Consider the following 26,901-nt stretch of genomic DNA (forward strand, 5'->3'; position numbering starts at 1 on the left):
GTCATGGGCTTTAACCCCATTCTTCGGAAGCTTATCTTACAATAGCAACGCTGTTATTATGCAGTGACATCACGCCTCAGATAGGCATAGCCCCTATGAGTGCTTTGCTGAGCAGCTAGAAAGTTGTTTAACTCTGCATGGTAGAGAAGCCCTCTGTAATTGGCCCATTAAATGCGTCGAATCTTATTTTGTTAATTCTGCGCTGTTGAAAAGTAGCCCAATGCAGATTCCAATCATATTAAAAATAAACCACTTTCGATTTAAAGTGATCTGCGCTTGTTGGTTTTCATACTGCGACTGGTGGACCAAATTGTTCCAGGTGACTCATCTAGGGCTGTTCGAAAAAAAATGTGGCAAATCGTTGCTCAGACAAAAACTTCCAGTCGATTCGTAACACGCAAAGTTTCGAATATTCATAAACGCTAAAGTGTCGCCAAACTTTCTACTCATGGAACCTCCAAGACCGATATTTATCACACATTTATTATAGTCGTTATAGATCATCACACCAAGTTTCAAAACAATATAACAAGAACTGCTGAATGTGGACAACACAATCTGAAACACACCGAACTCAATTGCACTAAATTACACCCAATGGGTTTCGGTAATGGCTTAGAAGATCACGTCCTCTTGCCATCATCATTGGTTAGTTTAACTTCTTGATTGAACTGCGACGCTATGTCACTGGGAATAACGTCGAGCCTGACGTCATAGCACTGATCAAGACCGAGATAGGAGTCGGATACCAACCACACAGCGAGGAGCAATCTGCCGGAAGAAGAACGTTAAATGCACTGAGCCTGACAATTCATTAGGAACTTAATCTATGAATGGAATTGAGCAGTCCGCCCACTCTCTGTAGTGTAGGTGTTCGAGCAGTTACATACATAATAACCCGTGAAGCTCCATTATGTGGTTGCTGAGCAGATATAGATCTTGTTTGGTTCTCAATAGCTGCAAAGATGTCAAGGGGCCCAGTCAGCAGTTGTTTGGGGGAGGGCAAACAACAGCTATCTACTTATCTTGAGGCACTTTTTGTTCGCGACTTTCCCAGAAAAGAATGTTTTGTCTGCTGCAGAGAATTTATAGGCCAGCTCTTATTCAGTGACACCCAAATGATGGAGTAATTCACAGGTAAACAAGTCAGTCTATTACAAGCCCGAATTGACAGAGTCTCTCAGCCCGAAGATAAAGATTCAACTCACCTGCCGGTGTTTGCAGGAGTGAAAAAACTGAGTGTTTCCGTGGTATGTTTTCGCAATGTGCTGATCCTCTTCAGGGCAATCAACTCCCTTTTCTCCCGGTCCCCCAGCACAAGAAACCATCCCTCTAGTTTCGGTTTGGGGAATCTTGGGGTTAATGACTTATCATCATAGTTCTGCCAAAATAAAGATTTTTTCGCGATTTATCAACTCATCCTACATTTTCAACCTGTTTGCTTTTAAAAGCATCTTCCAACTAACCTTCCAATCCCTGTTCAATCTCTTCAGGTTCACAGTCAAGTTGTATTCTTGGTCCGCGTGCACAGCCAGCCACGTGTCGCGGTCGCGAATCGACTTGCCTGTCGTATCATAATCGGTTAAGAGACGAAGTAACGCTTCACTGAACACAAGGTGACTTCATGCTTACCAAACGCCAAGGGAACCATTTTCTCCTTTTCTTGATCCGGTGAATCCCCCCACCATCCCCTGACCCCAAGGGTGACTGCAACCACAGGAAGCTTCGACAAATGGGCGCAAATCTGTTGAAAAAGTTAACAAGGATTCACTTCCATTGCTGAGCTGACTATAAGCCCGCAGGTGTTGGTTGGTTTTGAATCTTTATCCTCGGACTGACAAAGCCTTGATATGTTATTCCTGGTAGTTTCGCATACTTGTAGAGTGTAGACTAGAGGCTCTTGACGCAGGGCCGGTTACTGAGATTGACAGAGTGAAATTTTCCGATTGTTGAAGTGTTGTTGCAGGAGAATTATTCCATTCACTAGATGCCGTTGAATGGAAAGCAGTCCTGAAATGCGTTGCTCAAGCGCACACCAGAGAGTCGAACCAGCGCCGCGTGATCTTGAGCATGGCGCGTATTCACTGATCTAACGGGGTGTTCCTTTCCTACAATAACGATTTTAGTTTGTTGAGAGACGTTGAATCGCATAGATAAATAGCAGAAGCAATCGCTTACTTTGCGCCACAAGGGACTTCAACGTACTCAAGTGAATCATCACCAGTGGTTCATGGTGACCATTCTGTTTGAGTGTTCACTTGTTTCAGCAGGCTTTAAACACACACTAGGCTTGCAGTTTGCTCAATAGTTGTTCAGATCTTATCAAAATAAACTGATATGACCTGAAGCAGTGCTTCTCAACCTTTTTCAGTTCGCGACCCACTTTTAATGCAAGTTTTATTGTGCGACTCACTATGAGATATGACATCTTTTTTTATGGCATCTGTACTACTGGCGTACGTACTGAAATAGTTAATGCGACACAACACATATAATTGTTACGTAATCATAATGCAGTAATTTACCGATCCAATAGAAAACAGGGTGCACAATTCATAAAAATGGAAAGTCAACAAATGAAGTGAAGATAAGAGTAGCGAAGGCGCAGTACTGTTCAAGACCAAACTGTGGCTTGTGAGATCCATAGCAATGTCGGTATTTTTTAGAAAATTTTAACATTCAATAACATTTAAAAATGCTTTGCGACCCACCGGTTGGGAAGCACTGACCTAAAGAGTCACTGTGCAAATCAAGCATGTGTTTAAAATTTTCTAAAAAAGTTAACACCCAAAAAAATGGTCACTGTACGCCACTGATCATCACTTGGTTTGGTTTTGAATTTTTATCCTCGGACTGACAAAGCCTTGATTGGTTATTCCTGGTAGTTTCGCATACTTGTATATTATAGGCTCTTGACGCAGAGCCGGTTGCCGAGATTAACAGAGTGAAATTTCCGCTTGTTAAAGTGTTATTGCAGGAAAATTCTTCCATTCATTAGGTGCCGCTGAATAGAGAGCAGTCCTTAGAATGCGTTGCTCAAGCGCACACCCTGAGAGTCGAACTAGCGCCGCTTGACTTTGAAGCTTCTTCGTTCACGAAGGCACGCGCTTCGTTCACGAAGTATTAAACCCAGGACGTTACAACCCAAGGCGCCTGTGGTCTACCGGCAAACACTCTAACCTTGATGACGTCCGGTGGTTGGAATTCCTTGGCCAATGCGGTTCTCACTGCATCCGGTCGCTTGCTATAGAGATCCATCAACTCAGGAAGGCATTCAACCTTCTGTCCTCTGTGCGAAAGGTTTCTACAATGGAAGAGAATTGTTGGAATGTGCCAAACTTACCGCCTTGAATAATCTGTGCCTGTTGCTACCAATTGAAACTATTGTTACCAATGTTTCAACAAGCAATATTAGTTTAGATTCAAAGAGTTGTTCTGTCATGTTGCAGGTTTCATTCGTATAAAGCCGAGAAGCTAACAGAATAACAAAGAGTGACAGAAACAACCTTTTTACTCCGATACTTCAAACGCATTGACCATTTGCATCCGTTAGCTTACGGCAACGGTTACTTTGTAAAACCTTAGAGAGGAAAACTGTTCAAGTATCATTATGATGTCATAAGGGACGTCAGACCAGTTGCATGGCGTCATAGGCTATAGATTTGACTAGCCCTTAAATCTGAAAAGCAAAACGCGACCATCATCATAAACAGAATATCTCACTGTAATACGTAGACATTGTTTCGCTCCACTTGTGGCAACGTCATCAATGACGTGTCGCCGAACCAGCTTGCTTGTGATACCATTTGGATGACGTGCATGCAGCGTAGTGACGTCACAAGCCACCCACAATCGGCGCTGGCGTCAACAAAAGCCTGAGAAAAAAAACAAGAAATGAATCCCAGTAAAAAAGTCACAGAAAACAAAATAGCTCAGAGTTCTTGTGCAAATGAATCAACTGCACACAGCTTTGTGAACCAAATAAGCGGAGATGATACGATTCCTATGTACGGTTGTGCAGAGGAACAACTTTAAAAGCGGTAGAAATTACAATAACGATCACTTTAAACATAAACCTCGGTGACAGGGCCTACGTTAGTGGTCTAAAACCTCTACTATGGTGACAAACTGTCAGGGATAAGTTTCAGTTAAAGATTTCTCATCCGGAAGACATTTCCTCAATCTCTCACCTGCAGGACACGGATGGCTTGATCCAGCACTGACTTGAGGTCTGTGACGTAATCGGTGGATGGTAGATGTGTTCGACACAAGTGCGCATATAAGAGTAACAGCGCTTTGGTGTGGGCGGAGTCAAAGGTCGTCGCGTCAACTTTGACCGGAAGAGTTGTCGATAACTCGCTGTGACGTCACAATCAGGATTGAAGTGGCGATTGTGTTGTGTGGTGACATAATAAGTCAATTACATTAAAGCAAGAAACTGTCGCGATCGAAAGAGATAAGCGAGTGCATTTAAAGATAAAATAATCTGATACGTCGATTGAAATAATGTCATAATTATCTATTTGTCCGATCTTCGGCCGCAAAGCCGAGTGGTGACTGGTGAGAACCCAGGTTCAAACCAGTTCGACACCACCCAAGAGCATGTTGCTGTGTCTTTGGCACATAAGGTAGACACAAAAAGTGGCTTCTCTGGCTTTAAGCTCAATCTAAATCAACTACCAGGCGGAGTAAGCCTTGATACGACAAAATAAGTTTCAGTAGGTAAGACCAGGGTTTTGGCTAATTTACAACCCCTTTGCTGTGCTTCCCGGTTGTTAGGTTGAGTGTCTCCAAGATTAAAATAATGTAGGAGCAATTCATTGTTTGATCACAATGTGTTCGAATACGCAACCACGCGGCAAGAATGCTGACCTGTTGACCGCGTCCTCATTGTGACGAACTGGAAGCTCATGGTACTCCTGCGCGTTTGAAAGAAGCAAGAGGACGTCCTCTATGGATGACTCCGCTACCATGTCTTCATGGAGCATCCTGCGAAGTTATGGAGATGTCCTTAACCTTACGCTTTACAAGCGACCGCTTTTACATCTTAAACCAGATCTAAAATTCATTGTAGCACAGAAAACCTATTTTCAAAACTAAGACATGACTTGTGTAAATAAATAACCGTAAACTACAAATTATACAAAATAAAACAACTAACACTTTATCTGTTGACTATTTACTAGGTTACCTCCTCCGGTATAAAATGCCTGGTGAACAGTCTCTCTCTGTTTTTACTTTATCTGTGATGAGATTGCCGACCCGCCAGCAAACTAGAAGAAACAATGCTAAGGAGAAGTTGTTTAAGAAACGCAAATCATGACGCGTGTTCGATTCTAAGATTGTTTCATAACAATCTCCTACCTGATGGTCAAGTGGCTTAGGTAGTAGAAGGAACTTATCCTTCCCGCGTTAGTCGCCTGCAGCTCTTCATCCGTCTCCATGGCAATGCATCCGGACATCTGGAGACTGCGGATGGATTTCTCCAAGAGTCCAGACAGGAACAAGTTGACAGAATCGTGTTCTATGACGACACATAATTAGTCGCATGCAATAATGAAAAAAGCCCTAGCCTATAGTCCACAGGCCACTAGATCGCCTGATGCGTCCTTCGTGTAGAAATAACCCAGCAAGCAGTCCAGTAAGTTACTTCCGAACGAGTGGATTTGCTTCTTAGAGCTACCTCAGGCTAGTATCGAACTCGTAACTTTTGACAACCAACGCAACGTTTAAAATGCTCACGCCACCACAGCCCACACAGGAAGAGCCAACCAACCTGATCCGACCCTAACTCACCAGTGTCTTGCAATTCATAGTAAGTTGGGTTCATGAGGAGTCGTCTAAAGAAGTAGGTCCATGTTAGGTAGTCCATGGCTTCCTGCCGGTTAGCAATCGTCCCAGCAACCACTTCGGCGTTAATGTGGTCTTCAAGCACCTGATCAGTTAGCGTTGAAAAGACGTGTAATTGTTACAAGCATTATACGTTGCAGCAATGCGGTAATGGCGACTTTTTACCTCAAAGTTAGCAGTTCTAAGATAGAACTCCAAAAATTAACCAGTCTCATTAGGACAGTACGTCCAATATCAATCGTTATCACACCCCCAGGCCATTATATGGACTTCCACTGACAACCATCAACAAAGTGTTCGGTAAAACAGCGAATTGTAGTGACAAATCCATGTTTGAGAAACGTTGTTTAAACGTAATAAACTGTAAGAAGCAACGCAAACTATTACAACAGCAAATGGCTCCATCTTGCCCACCTCAAGCAAACTGGACTCGACCGGGAACGGCTCGTATAGAAACTTCTTGTAGAAAGCTTTCTTGACGTCATGGACCAGAATGACGGAGACAGCTTTGTCGTCGTATTGAGGACGGCCAGCTCTGCCCATCATTTGCAAGACATCTGTCGTCAAGTTAAAAGTTTGAACAGAAAGCGATTTGAGTTAACTTTTGTAGAACAAAGTGTTTGAGTGTTTTAAGTGTGGAGTGTTTTTAAATTAACTTTCTCGACATATAAAGTCCTTGCTAGAAAAGCTGGAAATATTTTTTCGCGATTATTCACATGACGTGGAAGTTCGAAACGCCGCATGCTTAGTAATGTTCAGGGACAATAAAAGATTTGACGTAAGCTTCATGACGCAAATTGCGTCATTATAACAAGACGTTGAACGTTGCCATATTCGTTATCTCATCATCATCATTATGTTCCTTCCTCGTATTAAAGGTTGGATACAATGCACCATTGTTCTCGACCATGAGCTGTTCGTACTGCACTTTCATAACTTAATTTTATCTATTTAGTGATGTTTGTTGTCCAAATCATTCTTGGTCTGCCTTTGTTTCTTTTACCGCTTCTCTTCCCTTCTATTAATGATCTTTGTAACGAATTTTGCCTTATGGTGTGTTCGAAATACTTCAATAATTTTCTTGTCTTGACTATTTGTAAGAGAATTTTGCTTGAATTAAATTTGGATAATACTTCATTGTTAGTGATCTTTTGTTTCCATGAAATTTTTAACATTTGCCTATGACCAGAGCTCGAAGGCATTGATCCGTTTCTCCCTGTTTGGTGACACTGTCCAAGTTTCAGAATTGTATAAAAGGGTCGAGTAGATGTAGCATTTTAATATCCTTTGACGAATTGCTAAGTGCAGGGAAAGAAGGAGACGAACATGGGGAGATGATGTAATACAGTGGGCTGATTTGTCAAGCATCGGAGAAACAAAAAGAGTAGCGGAAGAACGTGACTTGTGGGGAAAAATGACAGCCAATCTTCAGATTGGAGACGGCACGTGATGATAATGATGAATTGTTAAATTTAAACTTTGCTTGATGAAAATATTTTTCATCTTTCTCAATGTTCCATTTTCTTGAAACGTTGCTTTTTTGTTGAGTGGTGTTTAGAATTTAAGAATCTAAACTTCAGATGTTTAATCGATGTTTGGGTTTCTAAATAGCACTACAGGCAATCCTGAACACGTACCCCGCCAGTAAATCAGCGTTTTTTACATTAATTCAACATCTTCACACGTTGAAATCAAAAAAGGTTAGTTTGCTACTTCAGTTAGTGACGTTAACAATGCTGCATTGCATTTAATTGATCTGCTTCGTAGACCTGTTATCGGGAAATCAACGTAGCGCGATTGCTTCCCGTCGAAATATTCGGTCCCCTTGACAATGACAAGATGGGCGGGGAGGTTCACCCCCCAGGCGAGGGTGGAGGTCGCCACCAGAGTCTGGATCTTCTGCTCGGCAAACAACTGCTCCACCAAGCATCTATCCCGCTCCACGAGTCCGGCGTGGTGGATCCCGATCCCGAACGCCAAGACGAGACGAAGATTCGGATCCTTCACAGCGTGTGTGATCTCCTCCATCTAGAAGAGTGAAAAGAGAAGCTTAGCTCCTTACTTCAGTTTTCTATTGGCTTTCTAAAGGCAAACACACCTCTAAGTCTAGGACCTAGGTCATAACAAGCTAGAAATAAAAGTAAGTCATAAGGCCGCACTAGCTAACGAATAGAGAAAGTTGGCAAAAACTGCTGGCGGGTAAAGACGTGTATTAATGATTGTTACAACACAAAAAAGCATGTAAACGTATGTAGCAGAGATGCAAAGCTCCAGCAAATATCTTGAGTTTTTCTCAGTACATAGTCGCCCTATCTCACCTCCATCTCATCCATGTGAAGCCATTGCTTAGGGTCGTTCTCTCCTGCTAGTTGCGCTATCAAGTCAAGTGCAGTCAAGCGTGTCTGTCGTCGTGACGACACGAAGATGAGAGATGGCTTGGCTGGCGAGTGAGTTCGAATGGCTAGAAATTGTTGTAACCAGAAATTGAGCGTTATTAAATTTAAAACACTAATCTGCAAAATAAATAATCGAACTAAATTACAATTCAAAAGTTAGTAAATGAGCTTCCACAACTGAAGCATCTATGCTTCATGACATGAACTAAAACTATGACCAACGTACTACAGCCAGAACAGAACTCTCTACCAAGGGAATTTCTTCAACTGCAATGCATGACACCCAGCAGAATTACACAAGGCAGACTGTCAAGAGAGTTCGGTTCGGTGGAGTCTTTTAAACTATATTGAATAAATGCAAGGTAGTAAAACTATAAACCTGGCTTAAAACAAATAGCCTCGTATGTTTGATGCTTTCGTAGTGGGCTAAAAATCGAGAGGTCTTGTGTTTATTTCGTTGCGCTGGTTGCTGGGTTGATTGAACCAACAGCTTAAAAGGAGGAGACCATAAACCATACACAAGGAATCTCTTGCCACAGGTTTTGTTATATGATATACAGTAGATTGTAGATCTTTCCGTAAGCGAGAATAGATGACAATGTAATTAGACTTGCTCTCACAAGTGCACCTCACCATGGAAGCACGGCTTGTTCATGGAGGCCATGCGAGGGCAGTAGTGCTTCCCGGCAAAGCCATTTATATGAACTTCCATCGGCACTGGGCGAACAGACGGGCGAAAGTTGAACAAACCCATCTGTAAGACGCAAAGTCAAAAGTTATACATTAAGGGCAACGTAATTTCACCGGGAGTACGAGGAAAATATTAATTTACCAAACTGATGGCACTTATTTTGACTTGAACGTTCCCTTGGAAACTTTTGATATAGTACATAGATCGATACAGTACGCAATTAACTTGCTGTTAAAAAAAACTATTCTACGCGAACACAGAACTAAGTGCACTGTGCAGTCATAATCCCTCCCTTTAAAACAATGCGATTAAAACGTAGCAACTTGATCAGGTCACCTCTTTTATCCCGAGCCAGTCGGCGAGGTCTCTCGCGTTGGCGAGGGCCGTCGATAAGCCGACGATGCGGACAGATCGCTCCGTTTGTGACGAAATAAAGTTGGTTCTTGACACAATCACCTCCAGAACCGGACCTCGGTCTTGCCCTGCGGAACAGATCAAGTCACGATCAGTAGACAGCGGTTCCAATCCCGGTTGCGGCACTTTGTAGCGTAGCCAGTGATAGTTCAGGGTCTGCTCACAAAGCACTCGTGGATGGAAAAAACAGAATCCCTTCGTCATTGAAGCGTTAAGACTCCATAAAACACATAATTGATATAAAGATAAACAACCACAACAAAACGATGACGATGCAAACTATTGCGGGAAATTTAAAGTTTTATTAGCAAATAGCCACAACATACGCGCGTTGTCAGTGTTGTGGTGGCGCTGGCCTGCCATGATTTGTTGACTTCAAACACACCACCCATGTGGACCAGCCTCAAAGACCTCAAAGATCACCCAACATCGCCCTATCTACCGACCTCAAGATGGCAATGACAATCTCACAGCGCTTCAATATAGTCCAATAACTGCAGCGCCTGGATGGGATGGACATAACTGCTACCAACTCATACGTAACAAGAGAACTCGAAATGTAAATATTTGTGGAACCCACCAAGCAAATGTATTTCGTCGATGATGAGCAGCGCCACCTTTCGGACGTATCCTCTCGTGTGCCAACTCCGCGACACGCCGTCCCACTTCTCGGGAGTGGTGATTATGACGTCAGCATTGGCCACGGCTCGCATGTCCGGCGCAATGTCTCCTGTTAACTCCACCAACCTACATAAGAAAGCAGCCAATCATCGATCATCATCAGAACACCGTCCAACAGCCTGTGGTATATGCCAGGTTGGTTTCTATTTGAGTAAGACAATGACCAAGTCATCTTTACGGCGGCGAAAGCTTTATCTTATGAGATATGCATAGGTTGTCGAACATGACATTTTTAGGCTGTTTATAAAATATAGTCAGGTTATGATTTGCAAGCGGCATTGTAATGAGCTCCAGACAAAGACCGGCAAGAAAAAAAGCTATAAAATTGCAAGTGCAGAAAGAAAACGCTTCAACAACACTACAATTTGATAATAATCTGCAAAGAAACCATTTATAAATATAAGAACTTCCCAAGCAGTTTCATATTAGTGCAAACAAAAAGATCAGCAACCTCTCAAGCATAAAGATCAAGCACAAAAATCAGCCCCCATTTCCGTTCCAGCACTATACCATGGGAAATCACCATCGGCACATGGAATGTAAGAGGCCTTAATGCTAGAAAGCCTTCGAATTTGCGATAATTGGCAGCAAAAAGTACCAAGGCCGAACCGGACGTCACCGTACCAACTTATTATAACTGCTGAGATCTCACATCAGAAAAGCTGGCCTGGGATCCCTGCTCAGCAAATCACATCTCCATCGATTGCAAAACATCGCAAAGGACAGTTACAATAATAATCCCATTTCCGTTCCTCTCAAGAATAAAGATCAAGTCCAAAAATCAGCCCCCTTTCCGTTCCTCTCAAGAATAAAGATCAAGCACAAAAATCAGCTCCCCTTTCCGTTCCTCTCAAGCATAAAGAACAAGCACAAAAATCAGCTCCCCTTTCTGTTCCTTTCAAGCATAAAGAACAAGCACAAAAATCAGCCCCCTTTCCGTTCCTCAATAGATCGGCTTGTAAAGTGGTTGCATCTTGAGAAATGAAGCAACTATTGCTCTTACAGTATTTATTATTAAAAATGCATGGAGAATCAGCAGAGCCTTATTTATGGCATATGCATTTCGCTCTACAACTGTAGAGTATCATTAGTGCCTAAAAAGCAAACATACGAAAGCATTACCTAAAAAGCTATCTCTAAATAAATAAATGAATCTGCAGTATAGCCTAAGATACTCAATAAATGGAACTCTATAAATACACTATTGCTCTTACTTTAAGCCAAGATTAGCTGAAAGTCTCTTCTTCCAATCCGTCATCCTCTCCCGGACCAGAGCCTTCAAAGGAGCCACGTAGACGGCTTTGCTTCCAGGTTGTGTCTCCAGCATCCGAAAAATCGCAAGTTCTGCGGCAACTGTCTTTCCTGATCCTGTAGGAGCACCTGGAGGAAGAAAAGTAGTATTTAAAGAATTTACACAAATGCAACAGGAAACTTCAAAACCGAATTCAAAGCGAAACCATGCGAGAACCTTTTTCCAACGCATTGGGGTATCACATATTTGTAGCTCGTACTGTCAAATGCGTTCTTAGACAAAGCTATCGATAAAAGCGCCAAAGTTACACCGCGAAGAGTTTCGCGATGAACTTCGTTACTTGGCCTTAGATTTCAATCAATTCCTGCAAAGTCTTCCCTACCTATCAAGGCGTTTGAATCATTGTGGTACAAGCAATGGAATATCTGGGTTTGGATCGGGTTGAAGTGGGAGAACTTGTAGACGGACTGGAAGCGATCGGTCAGCGCCGTAATGGGGAGAGGATTCAGGTCAAGTAGCTCTGTAGACAATCTTGAATTATGAACAAACAATAACACTTGAACAAGTATTCGCCAACCGGAGAAATAAAGTTTATAAGTTTTGCTTGGCCTCATGGCAGGCGTCATGTTTCTGTCAATTATCGGTTTTATAGCACCTCGCTTGACTGATAAACTTGATGCTCACACGCCGTCTAGCGGATATTCTTGGATACTAGAGTGAACGCTTGGTGAGAGCAGCAAACCGTCACGTAGAAGATTATTCAACGATTTATTCTAGAAAAGATAAAAAACAAAACAACATCAAAGAGCCACCTAGGACTTGCTCACCAGTATGTGGGGGGTGACGGTCAGGCAGGATCAAGTGTTTGAACGAAATGGGGCAGACAGCGTTGGAGCCAAACCACCTGTCTGACTCAAGGTGAACCATGTACTGGCTGGGGTGGGGCTCGATCAAAGGAATTGTGAAAACAAGGTTCTGGGTTTCTTTTTTCACCACCTGGGTTAAAAACAAGTCAAATGTTGAAAAAAAATACACATCTGAGCAGTTGTGCAGGCTATAACCCCAAGAACAGCCGTAGGCATTTCTTTATAGAGCAGCATACTGTTCACAATCATGAGAGAATTCAAGGGTGCCACTCCGCGATCGACAGTAGCCTACCTACTTGTAAAAAACGACAAACAATATTTTTAACAAATGGTAAACAATGATGTGTACAGGCTATTAAGAGTTAGCCTGCACTGTGCATAGTTGACAAATCATTCCTAACAAACACTTGACACAAACGCACCTGTTTCTTTGTGATATTGACATATTCACTGTGATACATGTGGTCAGTATCAGGATCCTCCACCCAAACCCAGAACGGCTCGCTCGTCCCACCATGAACCTGTGTGATTATAAAACTATGGTTTTACAGAAAGGCGACGGTGTCAAAAAGACAACGCCAAGTTGCTGTATTTGGACTATGATCTCACAATACCAGCAGTAGACACAACAGTCGATGTCATAGTCACGGTTTGTATCTCACCCCATCTAGCGACATCAACGCAGGTTGCTCATAGAGCGGACAAAAACTTTTAAATTATTAACGCGTTGATATACAGTGCGTTGTAGCTGGTATCGTCCTGTACTTTTTAACAAATAGGCAAAAGATACAATTGAACCTTGTAAAACAAAGACGACACATACCTGGTTATTCCATCTGAAGTCTGGTGTAATGGCGAGTTTTATCCTCAAAATAGTCCTCGTGATCGGTTGTATGGATGTTTCAAGGTGGACGTAAGGCATTTCACTGACACACCTTGCCACCTTCTCACCGATCCGTGGATGCCGGAGCATGTCCCCTGGAGGAAAGAAATGTGAGAGATCGCAAAGCATCAATTTTACGAAATTGGATGTTTTTCACAACAACGACGTTCCTTTAAAATTCTCAAGCAAACATAAGTATCTCGGTACCGTACATGCTGCAGCAAACATAGACACATAAACGTTGATCCAACGTTCGATTTCGGTTTTCAGATATGACCTTACCAATTTCTTTGGGGGTCATATCTCTCATATCATCTATCTTCATCTTTTGGTTTTCAATTTTCCTCAAAACATCTTTGCCAAGCCGGGATCCGAATTGCCTAAGTGGGGTATTGTGAGGCCACAATCTCCGGTCGACGCATTTGCACAGCTTCAACAGACGACTAGACACTCGGGTCATGCCTTTCTTCAGCACGATTTCAAACACTCCCCTAACAATACGGGCGGCATTCTGTTAAAACAATTAGAATTTTCAAAGAATAAATAATATAAAATATAAAGAAATATAAATAAGAAAAATTTATTTTCAGTTGGCGTAATTTTTAAACAGGCAAGTCTTAAATTTTAAGTTATAAATTTTTAAGCCTTATGAAAAATAAAACTTTGCTTTAAATATTGTAAATGTAGATAATCATTCAAAAAAAATCTGGCTATAAAATTTCCAATTTTGTATTTGTACACAGCACAACATACCTGGGCAATGTACATCAAGTCAGACGTGAGGGAAAAGCTGTGAACATCCCCACAAGAGATATAAGTCTGCAGGAGGATGTTGGCTTTTCCTTCTGGATCTTCAGGACCTCCTTTGATCCTCAAGATGCAGCTTTCCTCAATCAAATCATCTAATTCGTTCATCTCATCTTCACGCACCTAGATTACAAGATAATTATTGAACAACATTCATACATTGTTTAATTTTGTTTCGCGGCTATTTCCAAAAAAAAAAACTCCAGGCTCTAAGCTGCTTTATTTTTCCGGCGACCAAGCGACATGGCCTTCCAGAGCTTCTTCCAAGCGGCCAAATTCTCGCGCCCGGCAGTCAAAATAAAAGGTCCATTAAAATTTGTGTTTTTAAAATCTGTTAATTGATATCGTGTCTTTGCGTTCACTAAGGTAAGACCAACGCAAACAAAGCCCTGAAACATATTTGCAGTTGTATTTAAATGCATTGCTTCCAAAATAGGTTTGGAGCTAGTCTTCGAGTTTTTATAGGTCAGACTTTTTGCGAAACTTTTACCAGAAAAATTCCTCGTTGGCATGTGAGAGACATTGGCTTGTTTGTGAAAAAAAGGTCGCAAATGCTACCTTGCATTATGAGGCGATTTAAGAAAAGACTTTCTGACGGAATTTCAAAATTTTTTTTTATTAGAGGTCTTAGAATATACTGTTGCATCCTGAAATCAGGGCTGAAGTTGAATTTGAAAAAAAAAACGATTAACCTCCCTCCCTATATCTACAAAGTAGAGAAATGTTGGCTTATGGAAGCCGGTGACCAAACATGGCCTACCGGTGACCAAAAGGCCATTTGAAGACTTCACGAGGCCGATGGCCGCCGGGAGCTTAGAGGCCTGAAGTCTATACTGACAACAATTATGACACAATAATCATCGTTGTAACAAAACAGTTCAGTTGTAATGACGAGGTCCAGTGCTGCCAGATGAAAAAATTCTATTAATAATTAGCAGAAATTCCAATGTCGTTGTGGGGATAATATTGTGATTGGGAAAGTTTTGTTGTTCCGGGTATAGGGGAGGAAATAACCTGGTCTGGAATGCTGAAAACATCAATGTTTAAGAGAACGAAGTCATGCTGCTGCTCATTAATAAACTAAACTGCTTTTTTTTCAAAAATAGTTTGAGTTTTCCCAAGAAGAATATTCAACATACTAAGGGTTGAACAATAAATATAATGGAACAAGAAAACTGGGTTGGGTTGTACATTCATAGTCTTTGACCCAAAACAACCAGTGGGGACGATTTACCTATAAAACAAAATATAGAAAACGATAAAAAAGAAAGTAAAAATTACCTTAATCTGTTCAAACTCATGAGACTTCGATATCATCGCGAGGATGGCGGTGATGTCCATATCCATACGTAGCAATCCATTGAACGTTTCTATGGAGTGGTACTTGATGTAATAATGTGAAGAAGTGCGACCCATGTCTGTGGGGTTGAAGTATCCTGAAGAACCAAGTTTATTTCAAACTGAGATTACCGAACTTTGATATCCACTGTGACGTGTACACATTGTGTCGTGGTCTAGATTGTGACGTATATGAATTGGACGTGTATGAATTGTGACGTGACGATCACCTGTTCTTTCATCGAATCGGACCATGTGAGCTTTGTCGAGTCTCCTTCCCGCGCTCACAATCAACTCCCGTTGCCACTTCTCGAGGCCAGGATCGTTCTAAAGAAAGTACTGGGTCACTAATCAGCCAGTCTAAAAATTACTGGTGACTGGTATTCTTAAATCTTCAAGGTTTTGCCACCTTTTCCCGTCCATTGACGTGCTGGTACAGCGATTAATTATATTGTAGCCAGTAGGTTACTGTTCGCTCCGGACACGTTAATGATGAAAATAATATGATATGGTCCTAAGGCTGCCAACTCTGCACGAGGGTCACTGATAGACACGTACATTAGAGTGTTTCATTTTTTCCACACTTTCGAAATTAAAAACGTTCGGGTTTGCGTATGATGGGATTTTGGACACTGATTTGAAAAATGTAATTTTTTTCCATTATGACGTCATTTAGATGTGGCACCGCGCGGTCGAAATTCGTGTGGGGACAAAAATAGGGGATTTCCCGTTACTCGGTAACGGAACATGGTAGAGAGACGAAATTGGTGTCAAAATGCGCAGAAGGGCCGCTTTCCTATACCTTCTTAAGAGACTTCATTGCAGTATCTTCCCCACAAAGCGAATTATATCGAATAAACGATATTTTGCATGCACAAGGTGTTGCTATAAGTACAATTTTTTCCGTTAGTGGAGCTGTTGCTGCAAATTTACCTTGCATTACTGTTACAAAGCTTAGAAAAGGAAAAATAATGGAAGTTGAGAGTGAGATCCATTTGGCTAACTTGGAAAGTTCCGCCGAAAACGAAACAAGGGCCGCTTTCCAATACCTTCCTAAGAGACTTCATTGCCGTATCTTCGCCGCAAAACGAATTATATTGAAAAAAAAACGTTTTTTACAACTTATGATGCAGGGTACTTGTTTTGCTCCTAAATAAGTACTTTTTCGTAATACTTCTTTAATGGTCTCGAGGTAACTGTTCTGTAACAAACTTAACAATTGTATACGTAATGCAAAGCTGAGAATTTGCAGAGATAAATTGATAGGCTACTGGTACGAAATCAATAACTTGCTAATGATGTCTACAGTTAATCTTGCAGTAGCCTACTGTATGTCTGAACGAGGTTTTGCAAAAGCGGCTCACATTTCTCGACGTTCTCATTTCTCTCATGCTATTGCCATTAATTGACCGTTCTAATAACAAAATAACTCTTTAACAGCAAACAACGCTACTATAATAAGCACTACCATTCTATGTTGCGCAAAAATGCACGAAGTCGCAAATTGGCAAGACGGTTGCTTTCATCACTAAGTCGCTCTCCTACAACATTTTTGAGCTTTCCGATTCGTCGCTCAGTGGAACGATTGTTGTTATCAATCGACCTCCAGAAAGATGGAGGTACATGGGCGCACATGACGCATGTTACAAATTGACTTTGAACCGTGAAAAAGTTCTTCAATCTCGCTGCTCGGCTCTTCAACAGATTTCGAATATCGCCAGTTGCTGGAAGCGAAGTAGGGATTTCCACAATTTCAAGAGGAAACGGTGGAGACACCGAAAAAAATCAAAGTTACGTTTTCTGAAAACAGTCACTGAGAACCACACTCCACGAAATATCTGTAAACTACATCAATCACTTCTTCTTCAATGTCCCGGTATGCTAGAAGCAAATCTCGCCGAAACAAAGTAATGAATGGTCCATCACATGCCTTTGGTTTTAAATAAATCCTTATAAATGAAGGAACGTAAACAGACACGACGTGGGACACTAACTTGATCAGTTTTGTCTTGTCTGCTGTAGAAAGCTTGTCAAATTGAACAACAAACAAGCAAAGACAGCCATTGGCTGTCGTTATCCATCTGGAGTTGCATATGGTTTCTTGTTTATAAATCAAAAGATGCTTCAAATTGTGTTACACATCCATGAATGTAGAACAAGCCAACACCTGCATGCACATTTGATCGCTCGACTAAAATCGTTGTTTTGTCCTTTGGTAACTTCCTTCTGTTCAGTAAACCATTCGATTTGTTTGTGCATTCTTTAATTAACTTCTTAAACTTCTGAAGATTATACTGCATTCTAAACGTTTGTTTACACCCACCTTTTTACCAGTATTGACCGCCGTAGGTCTGCCATCACTGCATAAATATTAGGCAAAATACTTTCGCAAGCATCTTGTGTGATGGTATTGTACAAAATTTCACTTGTGACATATGTACCGGAGGAAAAAGACTTAACTGCGACCAATGCTTCCGCCTTGACACGCTTTTCATCGATAAAATGGCAAAGGAAAACATTCTGCACTTCAATTTTCTACAATACCATCATGGGAACTTTTTCACGCTGACGGAATATCGTCGATGATGAAGCAGCGATTTCAGCACCTTCACAGCACAAGAGTTGATCGGATTGCTGACGGATGCTTGTCATTCGGCTGTCTGCGAGTATGCAACTTTCACTACTCACATTCAGAGTCGTGAGTTTTGCGTACTGGCTCCCACCTGTGATCGGTTTTAGCAAAAAAATTGGATCAGTTTCGTCTTTGTCGGAACTTTCCAAGTTAGCCAAATGGGTCTCAGTCTCAACTTTCATTATTTTTCCTTTTCTTAGCTTTGTAGTAGTAATGTAAGGTAAATTTGCAGCAACAGCTCTACTGACGGAAAAAATTGTACTTATAGCAACAACTTGTGCATGCGAAATATCGTTTTTTCGATATAATTCGCTTTGTGGGGAAGATACGACAATGAAGTCTCTTAAGAAGGTATAGGAAAGCGGCCCTTCTGCGCATTTTGACACCAATTTCGTCTCTCTACCATGTTCCGTTACCGAGTTACGGGAAATCCCATATTTTTGTCCCCACACGACTTTCGACCGCGCGGTGCCACATCTAAATGACGTCATAGTGGAATAAAAATTACATTTTTCAAATCAGTGTCCAAAATCCCATCATACGCAAACCCGAACGTTTTTAATTTCGAAAGTGTGGAAAAAATGAAACACCCTAACGTACATGCCTAGGCCAAGCCTTCAAAACATGTTGTACCAACGAAACACCAAGCCACGTCGCATCGATTTATGAAGCACTAAGTAACCAAGACTCAATTCTGATTATGACGTCACGGGTGGAATGTTGTGTCACAATTGAAAAACAAAGAAATAGCAAAAGCTCGCGCGTTGGCGGCCAAGGGTTCTACTCGTTTGTTGGTGGAACACTATGAGGAATCAAGTGGGACACAGGTGTGCCAACGGACCAAAGTTTAAAAAGCGCTGCTACAGAAGAACACTAGAGTCAAGTTAAGCTTGTTGTGTGTTGGAATATTTATAAACAGAAGCTAATAAATTTCATTCAGCAACGTTGCTTCCCAAGTTGTTATGACGTAATAATACAGACAATGATAAGCCGATTACCTCCAGTGTCGCAGCAGAGATTCCATACACAAGCGGGTTCTTCCTCATCCTGGTGAACAGGTAGGTGTAAGAAAGCCATTTGACGCCGTCTTCCACCGTGTTTACTGTTCCAAGGCAAATCTATTCAGTGCAAGTTAACAGTCAATAACGCGTCAAAACACGACCCTTTATCACTGGTGATGGAAATGCTGGAATACTACATGTCGAGTTAATTTTACATCATATTTAGTTGCTATTCACTGAAAACCTTAACAAGCTCATTCACATATATTGGGGTCATCAGAATGTTCTTATTTAAATACAAATTCCTATTCAAAATTTTGCAGTATAACAATACTTGTTGTGTGATGTTAATTTAATAAAGTTGTTTCATGGTCTGGCAAGGTGTCGAATACACGTATGAAAAATCAACCAAGTGACCTAGCTCCCAGATCAATAATTCAACATACCGTGAAACAGCACAACTTTGCCGGGATGCACAACTTTGCCCAATATTGGTGAGTTAAAGTTTGGCCACAATGTTGTCTTCATGTTTTATTTGATTATCCAACAGATAAAATGTTTAACCCCATTAATCATTAGATGCAGACGGCGGCCCACATTATCAAGGATTGCCGGCTATACAGAACATCCCATCGCATGGCAGGCCTAGTTTCTATCGATGACGACACCAGGTAGTGGTTAACCAACGGATACCCTGACATATAGCGATAACATGAGAGAAGAGAATCATTAAATAATTTCAATAAAACATGAAGGCGATATTGTGGCCAAACTTTAACTCACAAATATTGGGCAAAGTTGTGCTGTTTTACGGCACAGCGTGCCATGTGTCATGAATGTGTTAAAGCAACACGTCAAGTTAATAAGCTGATAAACATATGTTTTCAGATTCCAAATTAAACTTCGATCTTCGGGTAACTCTCCGGTTGCGATAATGCATTACAGCAGAAAACATCAAAGGTTACAACTACAATGTATAAATGTGTAAAAGTTTTTGTAGCTTTGAATTGTTTTAAATATTTACCAAGTTTACATATCTGTTACGTAATAATGGTGAACACACATGACAAACAGAAGTTGTTGACAAATATGAAATTGATAAATGGGAGAAACAGAGGATTGTAAAAGTTTGAGCTTATAAGCTCTTGACTATTGCAGACACACAGTTCCCACGATACTTGCCTCTGCGTTCAAGTTGTCCACAAGGCAGTCGACAAACTGGCTCTCAATAGGATTCTGTCTCGTCAAAAGAGCGAGGTACTTGGAAAGTTTGTCGTGCGTTGTGATGATGGTACCCTCCCCCGTGGTGTCGAATTGAGGACGGCCCGCCCGACCAAAGATCTGATGGAAGAAGATATTAAATGAAACATGCCCTCAAAACAACGAACATCAAACTAAACCAGTGGCTCTCAACCCTTTTCTTTGTTGGCACCACCACGAAATCGCACACCATTTCTCGTACCCTTTCCTAAGAATAGCTGAAAAGTAATAGTCACCGACAATTGAAAACATTCGGTCTCGGTAAACAGTATAGCTTGTTACGTCATAATATAACTAACCAAATGACTCAAGCATCCAAGCACCCATGCGAAAAGGTGTCGCAGCCCTTAGTGGTGCGTGCATTCTTGGTTATGAACCCCTGAACTTGACATAAAGACGACAAATAACGTCACAAATGATGAAATATTTTATCGCGCAACGTTGGTAAAATAGCAGCACAACGTCTACAAAAATAATCTCATGTCAAAGAGGTGCGGATGTGGAAACGCCGAAACATCTTGAGAAAGCCATCATAGACTCTGGAGGAGCTAGTAAACCCAAAAACAATGATCCGCCAATCACGAAACGTCAATAAACAACACGCTTGAAGCAAACGAAATGATGTCGAATAATAATGAAGTGGGAAAAGCTAATTATTGATTTGTTTTCTGCCGCATAATAATGTTCTTCTTTGCTTGTTTGTCCTTTCGGGCCGACCCCATTATGATAATTCAATTCCATGATGTCAATGTGTTGATATCAATATTTCAATAGCAACAACAAAATGTTGCTAGTAGCAACACACCTGCATGACATCCAGTATACCAAGATCGACGAATGTTCCCATCTTTGCATTGTACACCTGCGTGCCTTTTATCACCACCGCGTGGGCAGGTAGATTAACACCCCATGCCAGCGTGGCGGTGCAACAGAGCACACGAATCAATCCTTTTCCGAACATTTGCTCCACAAGATTCCTATCAGACCTCAGCATCCCGGCGTGGTGCACACCGATTCCGTTTTGAAACAACTCTCGAACCTCGCGACTACGCGACTTCTGAACCTGAAAAAAAAAAAACTTGAAATGTTGCAACTTTGACGATGCTTGGAACCAAGGTGGCAAAAATGCCACAGAATGTTATTTTTGCGTATCACAACTGCCTCTAGTAGCCTTTAGTCCGGGAACATCGTGAATCTAGGGTGGTAAATGAATAAACCCTCGGTCTCAGAGGCTCACACGACGACGTCTTGTGACGATGAAACAACGTAAAAATGGCAAATTTTTCTCAGTTAGCGCCAGTACACTTATTTTTAACTTAATCGCAACAACGAAATCAAGTCTTAGATTACAAGCCTGGTACAATCAGTTAAATGAAATTTTGAAACTAATATTCTCACTTGTCTTTCAGCCAAGTGGTACTGTTCATTGTCTTTGCACGAGAAGAAGCTCAGTTCGTTGTTTGTCCTAGCGAGTTCCAACAGCGCGTTGGCGATACGCACGGTGGCGTTACGAGCATGTACGAACACCAGAACCTGGACAGGAACACAATTTATTGCGAGAAGTTGGAATGCTGGGAACAATTACGTAGTTCAAACATGGAGTTTGAAGTCTCCAACTTCTTCCGCCAATAGTCATCCGCCATGTTCTTACCTGATGTTCGTGGAACAAGTTCTTAGTAACAATGTCATAACAAGCTTCGTCCATGTCCAATCTCTGTTGCATGATGCTACGCGACTTGACGCCGACGAAGGTTTGTTGGAGAGGTACAGGACGAAAGCGACCGTCGAAAAAGAACAAGCCTTTGTGACTGAATAATGGGAAGGTAGTTTGATTGCAACTGAATACGAAAAGATCCTCTTCACAAAACCATTTTGCATTTGATACAAGTGACACATCTGCTAGTTACAATCTGAGCGCTTTTATGAGCAATGCATGGATGATAAAAATTTCCATGGTCAGTATTTTCGTCACAAAATATTTAAATTAAGTTCCTCAATACTCAGTTAAAAAGTGAAACTATAGCTTTGTTCACAAGCACGTGCAGAAACAACGTACGCGCCACGAAGCCAACACAGACGTTTGCTAAAAGTGAGCGCAAACATCAAGTGGTTTAAAGGTATACAATAATACATTATACAGCTGCAACTGCCAGCCTTAACTAAGTGACTTGGTCAGCAGGATTGGTAGATATTTACATAACATGGTGAATGGTCATTCAGCGAATACCAGAAAAGCAAAGACTAGAGTATCAGACTTACGGGTTGACTCTGAGGAAGCTTGCAACGTCGGTGTAGTTAGGCAAGGTGGCTGAAAGACCAACAATGCGTATCATGGTCTGCTGAGTCTCCACCTGCGAACGAAGTGCTTGCATCAAGTTCCTTTCAACACAAGGTTGATGTTTCTTGTTAACTTTTTATAACACACTCTATTGTTTATGCAAGAGACGTCACAATAATATCAATTTGAAGTTGGCGTTGCAAATTGGATGCTGCTGATGATAAAAGTGAAACGACCAATTGACTGATAACACCACTTGCCTAATGACAACGATACATAACTACAAAAATTTAAGGTATCGATAAAAAGTAACCACTGAAGCGTGACTAATGCCTTGACGATGACCGATGTAACATGAATCAACAAAATTGGTTTAATTTTGTCTATCGGATTTGTCTTTTTGCAGAAGACAAAAAAAGGAAGTGATCTCACCTGCCTCAGAGTCCGAGCGACGAGAGTCTCCAGGACCGGACCTCGCTCGTCATGAAGAAGATGAACCTCATCAATAATGAGGAGCCTGACCAACCTAGCCAGAGCAACATCACCAGTCGACTTACGCGTCACTACGTCCCACTTCTCTGGAGTGGTGATCAACATCTGGAGGCACCAAGACAGAATCAAAACATAACCAGAAACATAGATCATCAAAACTAAATCTATACATATGAAACAGTGGCGCCTGTCTTCAGATCTATATTCTACCGTGACACCGTAGTTGTGTTTTGTTGTAAAATTACTCACTAATATCATGAACAAAAACGCGTTCATATAACAACATCTGGAATAGATTGAGTGTCGCCTTCAGCAGCATGATCGTAACTTACTTCACAAGTGTAAATGAAACAATCTGTTTCAGCCTGATGCTGCGGGTTTGCTGTGATAACGGCTTTTTACAAGCTTTGGAAACTCAGTTCCCCAGCCATGTGCGTGCAATGACTCGAGAACTGTGGTATCCTTCATCAATACCATGAATAATCATAAAAAAGCAAAAAATTAAACACTACAGGAGTTATTGTAAGCCAATCTTCGAGACTACTCTCACGAATGTCACTTAATACGTTTCATGACCTGGCCGCTTGCTCTTAAGCGGTGTCGAACCGGGTTCCTATCGAGCGTATAACTAGAGCTCTCACAACAGTAATGATAATATTTTGCACGTATATTTTGCAATGATATTTACTGCTATAAATTCTGCAGATTGAAATGAGCTTACAAATAAGGACCTGAGTATTGGCTATCTCCGTCTTAGTTAGCTGCATGTCACCAGTCAGTTCCCGCACGGAGACGCCGAGTGATGAAAGTCGCCGCCCAAAGTTAGCGGTCATTTCAGCTGCCAGGGCTTTCATTGGGGCGACGTACACGATCTGTGAGAATAAATTCATTCGATGCGTTTTATTAGTCTATACTTGAAGCGCCCAGGTCGAGAAACAAAGTATTCCAGCAACAACAAGCGATACACCAGAACGATATTAAACAGGAAGTGATCTTCGATAAAACAACTTCGTTAAACAGGTTACTTGTTGAATCGTAAGCAAACCAACAAAACAACATCACATTTGTCATGTTATGAAATGAACAATTTATTTTAGCGCTAAGTGCAAACCAGTTCAAAGTCAAGATAAGGGCTAGATGGTGCATAACCAAAAACGCATTTTTTTAAACATAGAAAACGTCATTTTGTTGCGTGGATTAGTTTGAATGAAAAACGTTGGCAAAACCTTGCAAGACTTGGATCATGAACCAAAAGATGGTACAAAGCTGCACAAAGCTGTATTTCATTGACATTCATGCCCTCGGTGAATAACTGAATATGTACTAAAAAGTTTGAATGTACAGCTTGTCAGCAAAGTCATGCTAGCACCTAGCACAGTCAAGCAAATAGTGCGATCGCAAAAGGACAGAATGAACTTTATTGACCTCTGACCTTAAACTTATCTGTCTGGATGACTCCTGATTGGACGTTCCGCATGATTTCACGCACTATGGTTAACATAGCAACGTTTGTTTTGCCAGCTCCGGTTGGCGCGCAAATTAGGAGATTCTCATTGGTTGAATAGGCAGTTTCAAAGACACGTGACTGGATCGTATTCAGTTGCTTGATTCCTTGAAAAGCTTTCTTTGCAATCTGCAAGATCAACTAAGTTAAAGGTTAATGTTGACTAGGGAATTAGATCCAGGTGATGCGACACTACTTTTATCCGCCCTATTTAGAAGGGTTACTTCTTTTCTTATTTACTTCAGTCACTATTAATAAAACCTTCAAATTGCATCAGCTGGCACCAGTTCCACTGTTCAGGTGATGACCTCAATGGTCGTTGCTGTTAATTGCTTGCCAAAATCAACTTCAATAGCAGATGTTTATGATTGGCAGTGAACGTGAAGAAAATGCGGACGGATAGGCCTTAGAAGAGAGTTAGTATTTGTTGTAAAAAAGCCATTTTCTTAAATGTCTCCCGATTTAATCTCTTGTTTTTGTGAACCACGCTCTTTTTTCCGCGCTTTTTATGTTTTTCTGTTAAATCTATGATCATGTTGACGTTTTTACTCATAAATGTGAGTTTTTGACTTCACCTAGCAGACTAAGCCGTTTACCAGCAACACAACTTCAGTAAGAAACAGAAGATCCAATGACCTGCGTCAGTGGGGCGAACCTCAGCAAGAGGGAAACTGCCAGAATTAAACTTCAGGAATTGGCTTTTATACATCGGGAATGGAAAAAAACTCGAAACGTTTGAAGTTGGTTGGATGCGACAAGCTACAAACGAGAAACCGCCAACTCAAGTAAACAAGGATTTGAAGCATGACGTCAAGTATGGGGGAGGTTAGAAAATAGTGATAGCAAGTTGAAAAACTGATCGATGTCAAAACAAAACCGACTAAAATAAGATTGTTGCAACAACACACTTCGTCTAGCTGTGATATCTGCACAGACTCCCATGAATGACTGGCATATTTCGGAGTGGCAGGGATTCGGATTTCTTCGAACCTTTTGTCGGTTTTCAACTCAAATCCTTCAGGAAGGGACATCTGAAATGACAACATGTTGATGTGATGATATATTTTGGAATCCTGTTCATAGGACTAATCGCCATGTCCACTACAAACTAAACTGCGATCTTAAAGTAGTTTCGGCTGAACAATTCCTCAAGTTCAAGTATATGGTCACAAGCATTTAAAGGTAACATCAGTCATGGCTGCCTAGAGATACGGCCTAGTTTGCTACATTCAGCAGAATTTTCCAGAATTTGCCAACTTTTAGTAACCGTCTGAATGAAATTTTTCAAATTAATACATTAATGTCTTATTGGTTGTTACCCAGGTGACAAACTATGTTTTAACATCACCAAACTTTGAAAAACAATTTGGTTCAGAAAACTTCAGTCGGAATGTTAGTCGCTTGCTAACAATCTGGTTGAACGTTGTTTAACTGACGTTTCTCATTTACTGCTACTTTCCAACTGGCAATAACAAGCTTTCGTATCATTACAAGACAAACAAAAAGTAAAATTATCTTAGAAAATTTTAGCCAGACAGTAGCAGCAGTCAAAACCCGCAAAATGCGACAAATCAGGCAGCACCCCTAGGTAGCAATGCATCAACCCACACCGGTCCTTCTTTTACAATCAAGTAAACCAAATAGACTTCAACTGTTAGCAATGTCAATCAAACGAGTGGTAAGCAACGTGATAGTGGTTTAAATCTTGTTGACCGCAGGCGTTGAAAACAGTCTCGCTCTTCGTTGGTTTAAACCTAGTCAGCGAAAAATTAGCAACACTTCAAAATTTTCCAGCCAGCAAATCATTTTTTTACATTAGTTCAACGATGCTTAACTTACCCTAACTCCTCCAACGAACGCAGCTGATTGAAGGGCGACGCTTTTCGCGTCATAAACGTTCGGATACATTTCCACACCGGTTCGTGCATTCTTGTGATGTGAAAAAAGAGGGGCAGATGCGGCCAAGGAGAGAGCCTTGTTTCTGTATGCGTGAAGACAGTTCTGACGTTAGCAACAAAGTTCGCAAATCGAATGTTATCATAAATACACAAAAGCATCTATCCACCTTTGTCTCCTCATATAATCAGGATCGAGCTCATTGGCGTTTGGTTGATTGTTCTTGGATGCGGAGGCGGCTTTCTTCAACTTCTTTTCCTCCTTCCGAATCATTTTTGCCACCAACTTCTCAGATTCTGTCTGAAAGATACAAATGTGGCTTCAAATCGACTGCTCTTTCAATGCCACGCTAGTTCGGCAGATGCTCCAAGCAATCGGCATCTTTTTAAAAAACCTGGTGCAGACTTCTCATCACGACGCCTGCATAGCCGGGTGGTGAGATCCGTGATTCGACATTCCAAAGGCGCCAGTTCGACACCGCTCAAAAGCATGTGGCATTGTGGATGTGTCTTTGGCAAGACACTTAAAAGCACACCCAGTGGCGTACGCAGGATTTTCTCAAGGGGGGGGGGGGGGGGGGCATTGACAGTAGCGTAGCTAGGAATTTTGAAAGGGGGGGTGTTGACGACCGGCGGGCGAAGACGACACCCAGTGGCGGGG

The 26,901-nt window shown here is 41.5% G+C and overlaps 1 protein-coding gene across 1 annotated transcript in view; it reads right to left on the reverse strand.

Moving 5' to 3' along the window:
- Positions 1-462: 462 nt before the first annotated feature.
- The window catches only part of LOC145769648 (activating signal cointegrator 1 complex subunit 3-like), a 32,577-nt gene continuing 6,138 nt past the window's right edge, over positions 463-26,901 (reverse strand). The window contains exons 9-45 of the mRNA XM_082581316.1: positions 26,411-26,541; positions 26,185-26,326; positions 25,254-25,376; positions 24,274-24,474; positions 23,573-23,713; positions 22,782-22,946; positions 22,331-22,422; positions 21,723-21,879; positions 21,470-21,604; positions 20,877-21,134; positions 19,994-20,152; positions 18,809-18,928; positions 15,409-15,505; positions 15,122-15,276; positions 13,787-13,963; positions 13,316-13,544; positions 12,974-13,128; positions 12,573-12,671; positions 12,112-12,280; positions 11,667-11,804; positions 11,247-11,412; positions 9,932-10,098; positions 9,274-9,419; positions 8,880-9,000; positions 8,169-8,311; positions 7,620-7,878; positions 6,265-6,407; positions 5,797-5,935; positions 5,365-5,524; positions 4,873-4,989; positions 4,191-4,359; positions 3,724-3,875; positions 3,181-3,304; positions 1,633-1,744; positions 1,467-1,564; positions 1,209-1,381; positions 463-771 (exon numbers count right to left, since the gene is read on the reverse strand). Of these exons, the coding sequence (XP_082437442.1) occupies positions 624-771; positions 1,209-1,381; positions 1,467-1,564; positions 1,633-1,744; positions 3,181-3,304; positions 3,724-3,875; positions 4,191-4,359; positions 4,873-4,989; positions 5,365-5,524; positions 5,797-5,935; positions 6,265-6,407; positions 7,620-7,878; positions 8,169-8,311; positions 8,880-9,000; positions 9,274-9,419; positions 9,932-10,098; positions 11,247-11,412; positions 11,667-11,804; positions 12,112-12,280; positions 12,573-12,671; positions 12,974-13,128; positions 13,316-13,544; positions 13,787-13,963; positions 15,122-15,276; positions 15,409-15,505; positions 18,809-18,928; positions 19,994-20,152; positions 20,877-21,134; positions 21,470-21,604; positions 21,723-21,879; positions 22,331-22,422; positions 22,782-22,946; positions 23,573-23,713; positions 24,274-24,474; positions 25,254-25,376; positions 26,185-26,326; positions 26,411-26,541 (5,580 nt within the window). The 3' untranslated portion in view covers positions 463-623. The remainder of the gene's footprint in view (positions 772-1,208; positions 1,382-1,466; positions 1,565-1,632; positions 1,745-3,180; positions 3,305-3,723; positions 3,876-4,190; positions 4,360-4,872; positions 4,990-5,364; positions 5,525-5,796; positions 5,936-6,264; positions 6,408-7,619; positions 7,879-8,168; positions 8,312-8,879; positions 9,001-9,273; positions 9,420-9,931; positions 10,099-11,246; positions 11,413-11,666; positions 11,805-12,111; positions 12,281-12,572; positions 12,672-12,973; positions 13,129-13,315; positions 13,545-13,786; positions 13,964-15,121; positions 15,277-15,408; positions 15,506-18,808; positions 18,929-19,993; positions 20,153-20,876; positions 21,135-21,469; positions 21,605-21,722; positions 21,880-22,330; positions 22,423-22,781; positions 22,947-23,572; positions 23,714-24,273; positions 24,475-25,253; positions 25,377-26,184; positions 26,327-26,410; positions 26,542-26,901) is intronic.

The sequence above is a fragment of the Aplidium turbinatum genome, chromosome 4 (assembly GCF_918807975.1).
Source record: "Aplidium turbinatum chromosome 4, kaAplTurb1.1, whole genome shotgun sequence".
NCBI lineage: Eukaryota > Metazoa > Chordata > Ascidiacea > Aplousobranchia > Polyclinidae > Aplidium > Aplidium turbinatum.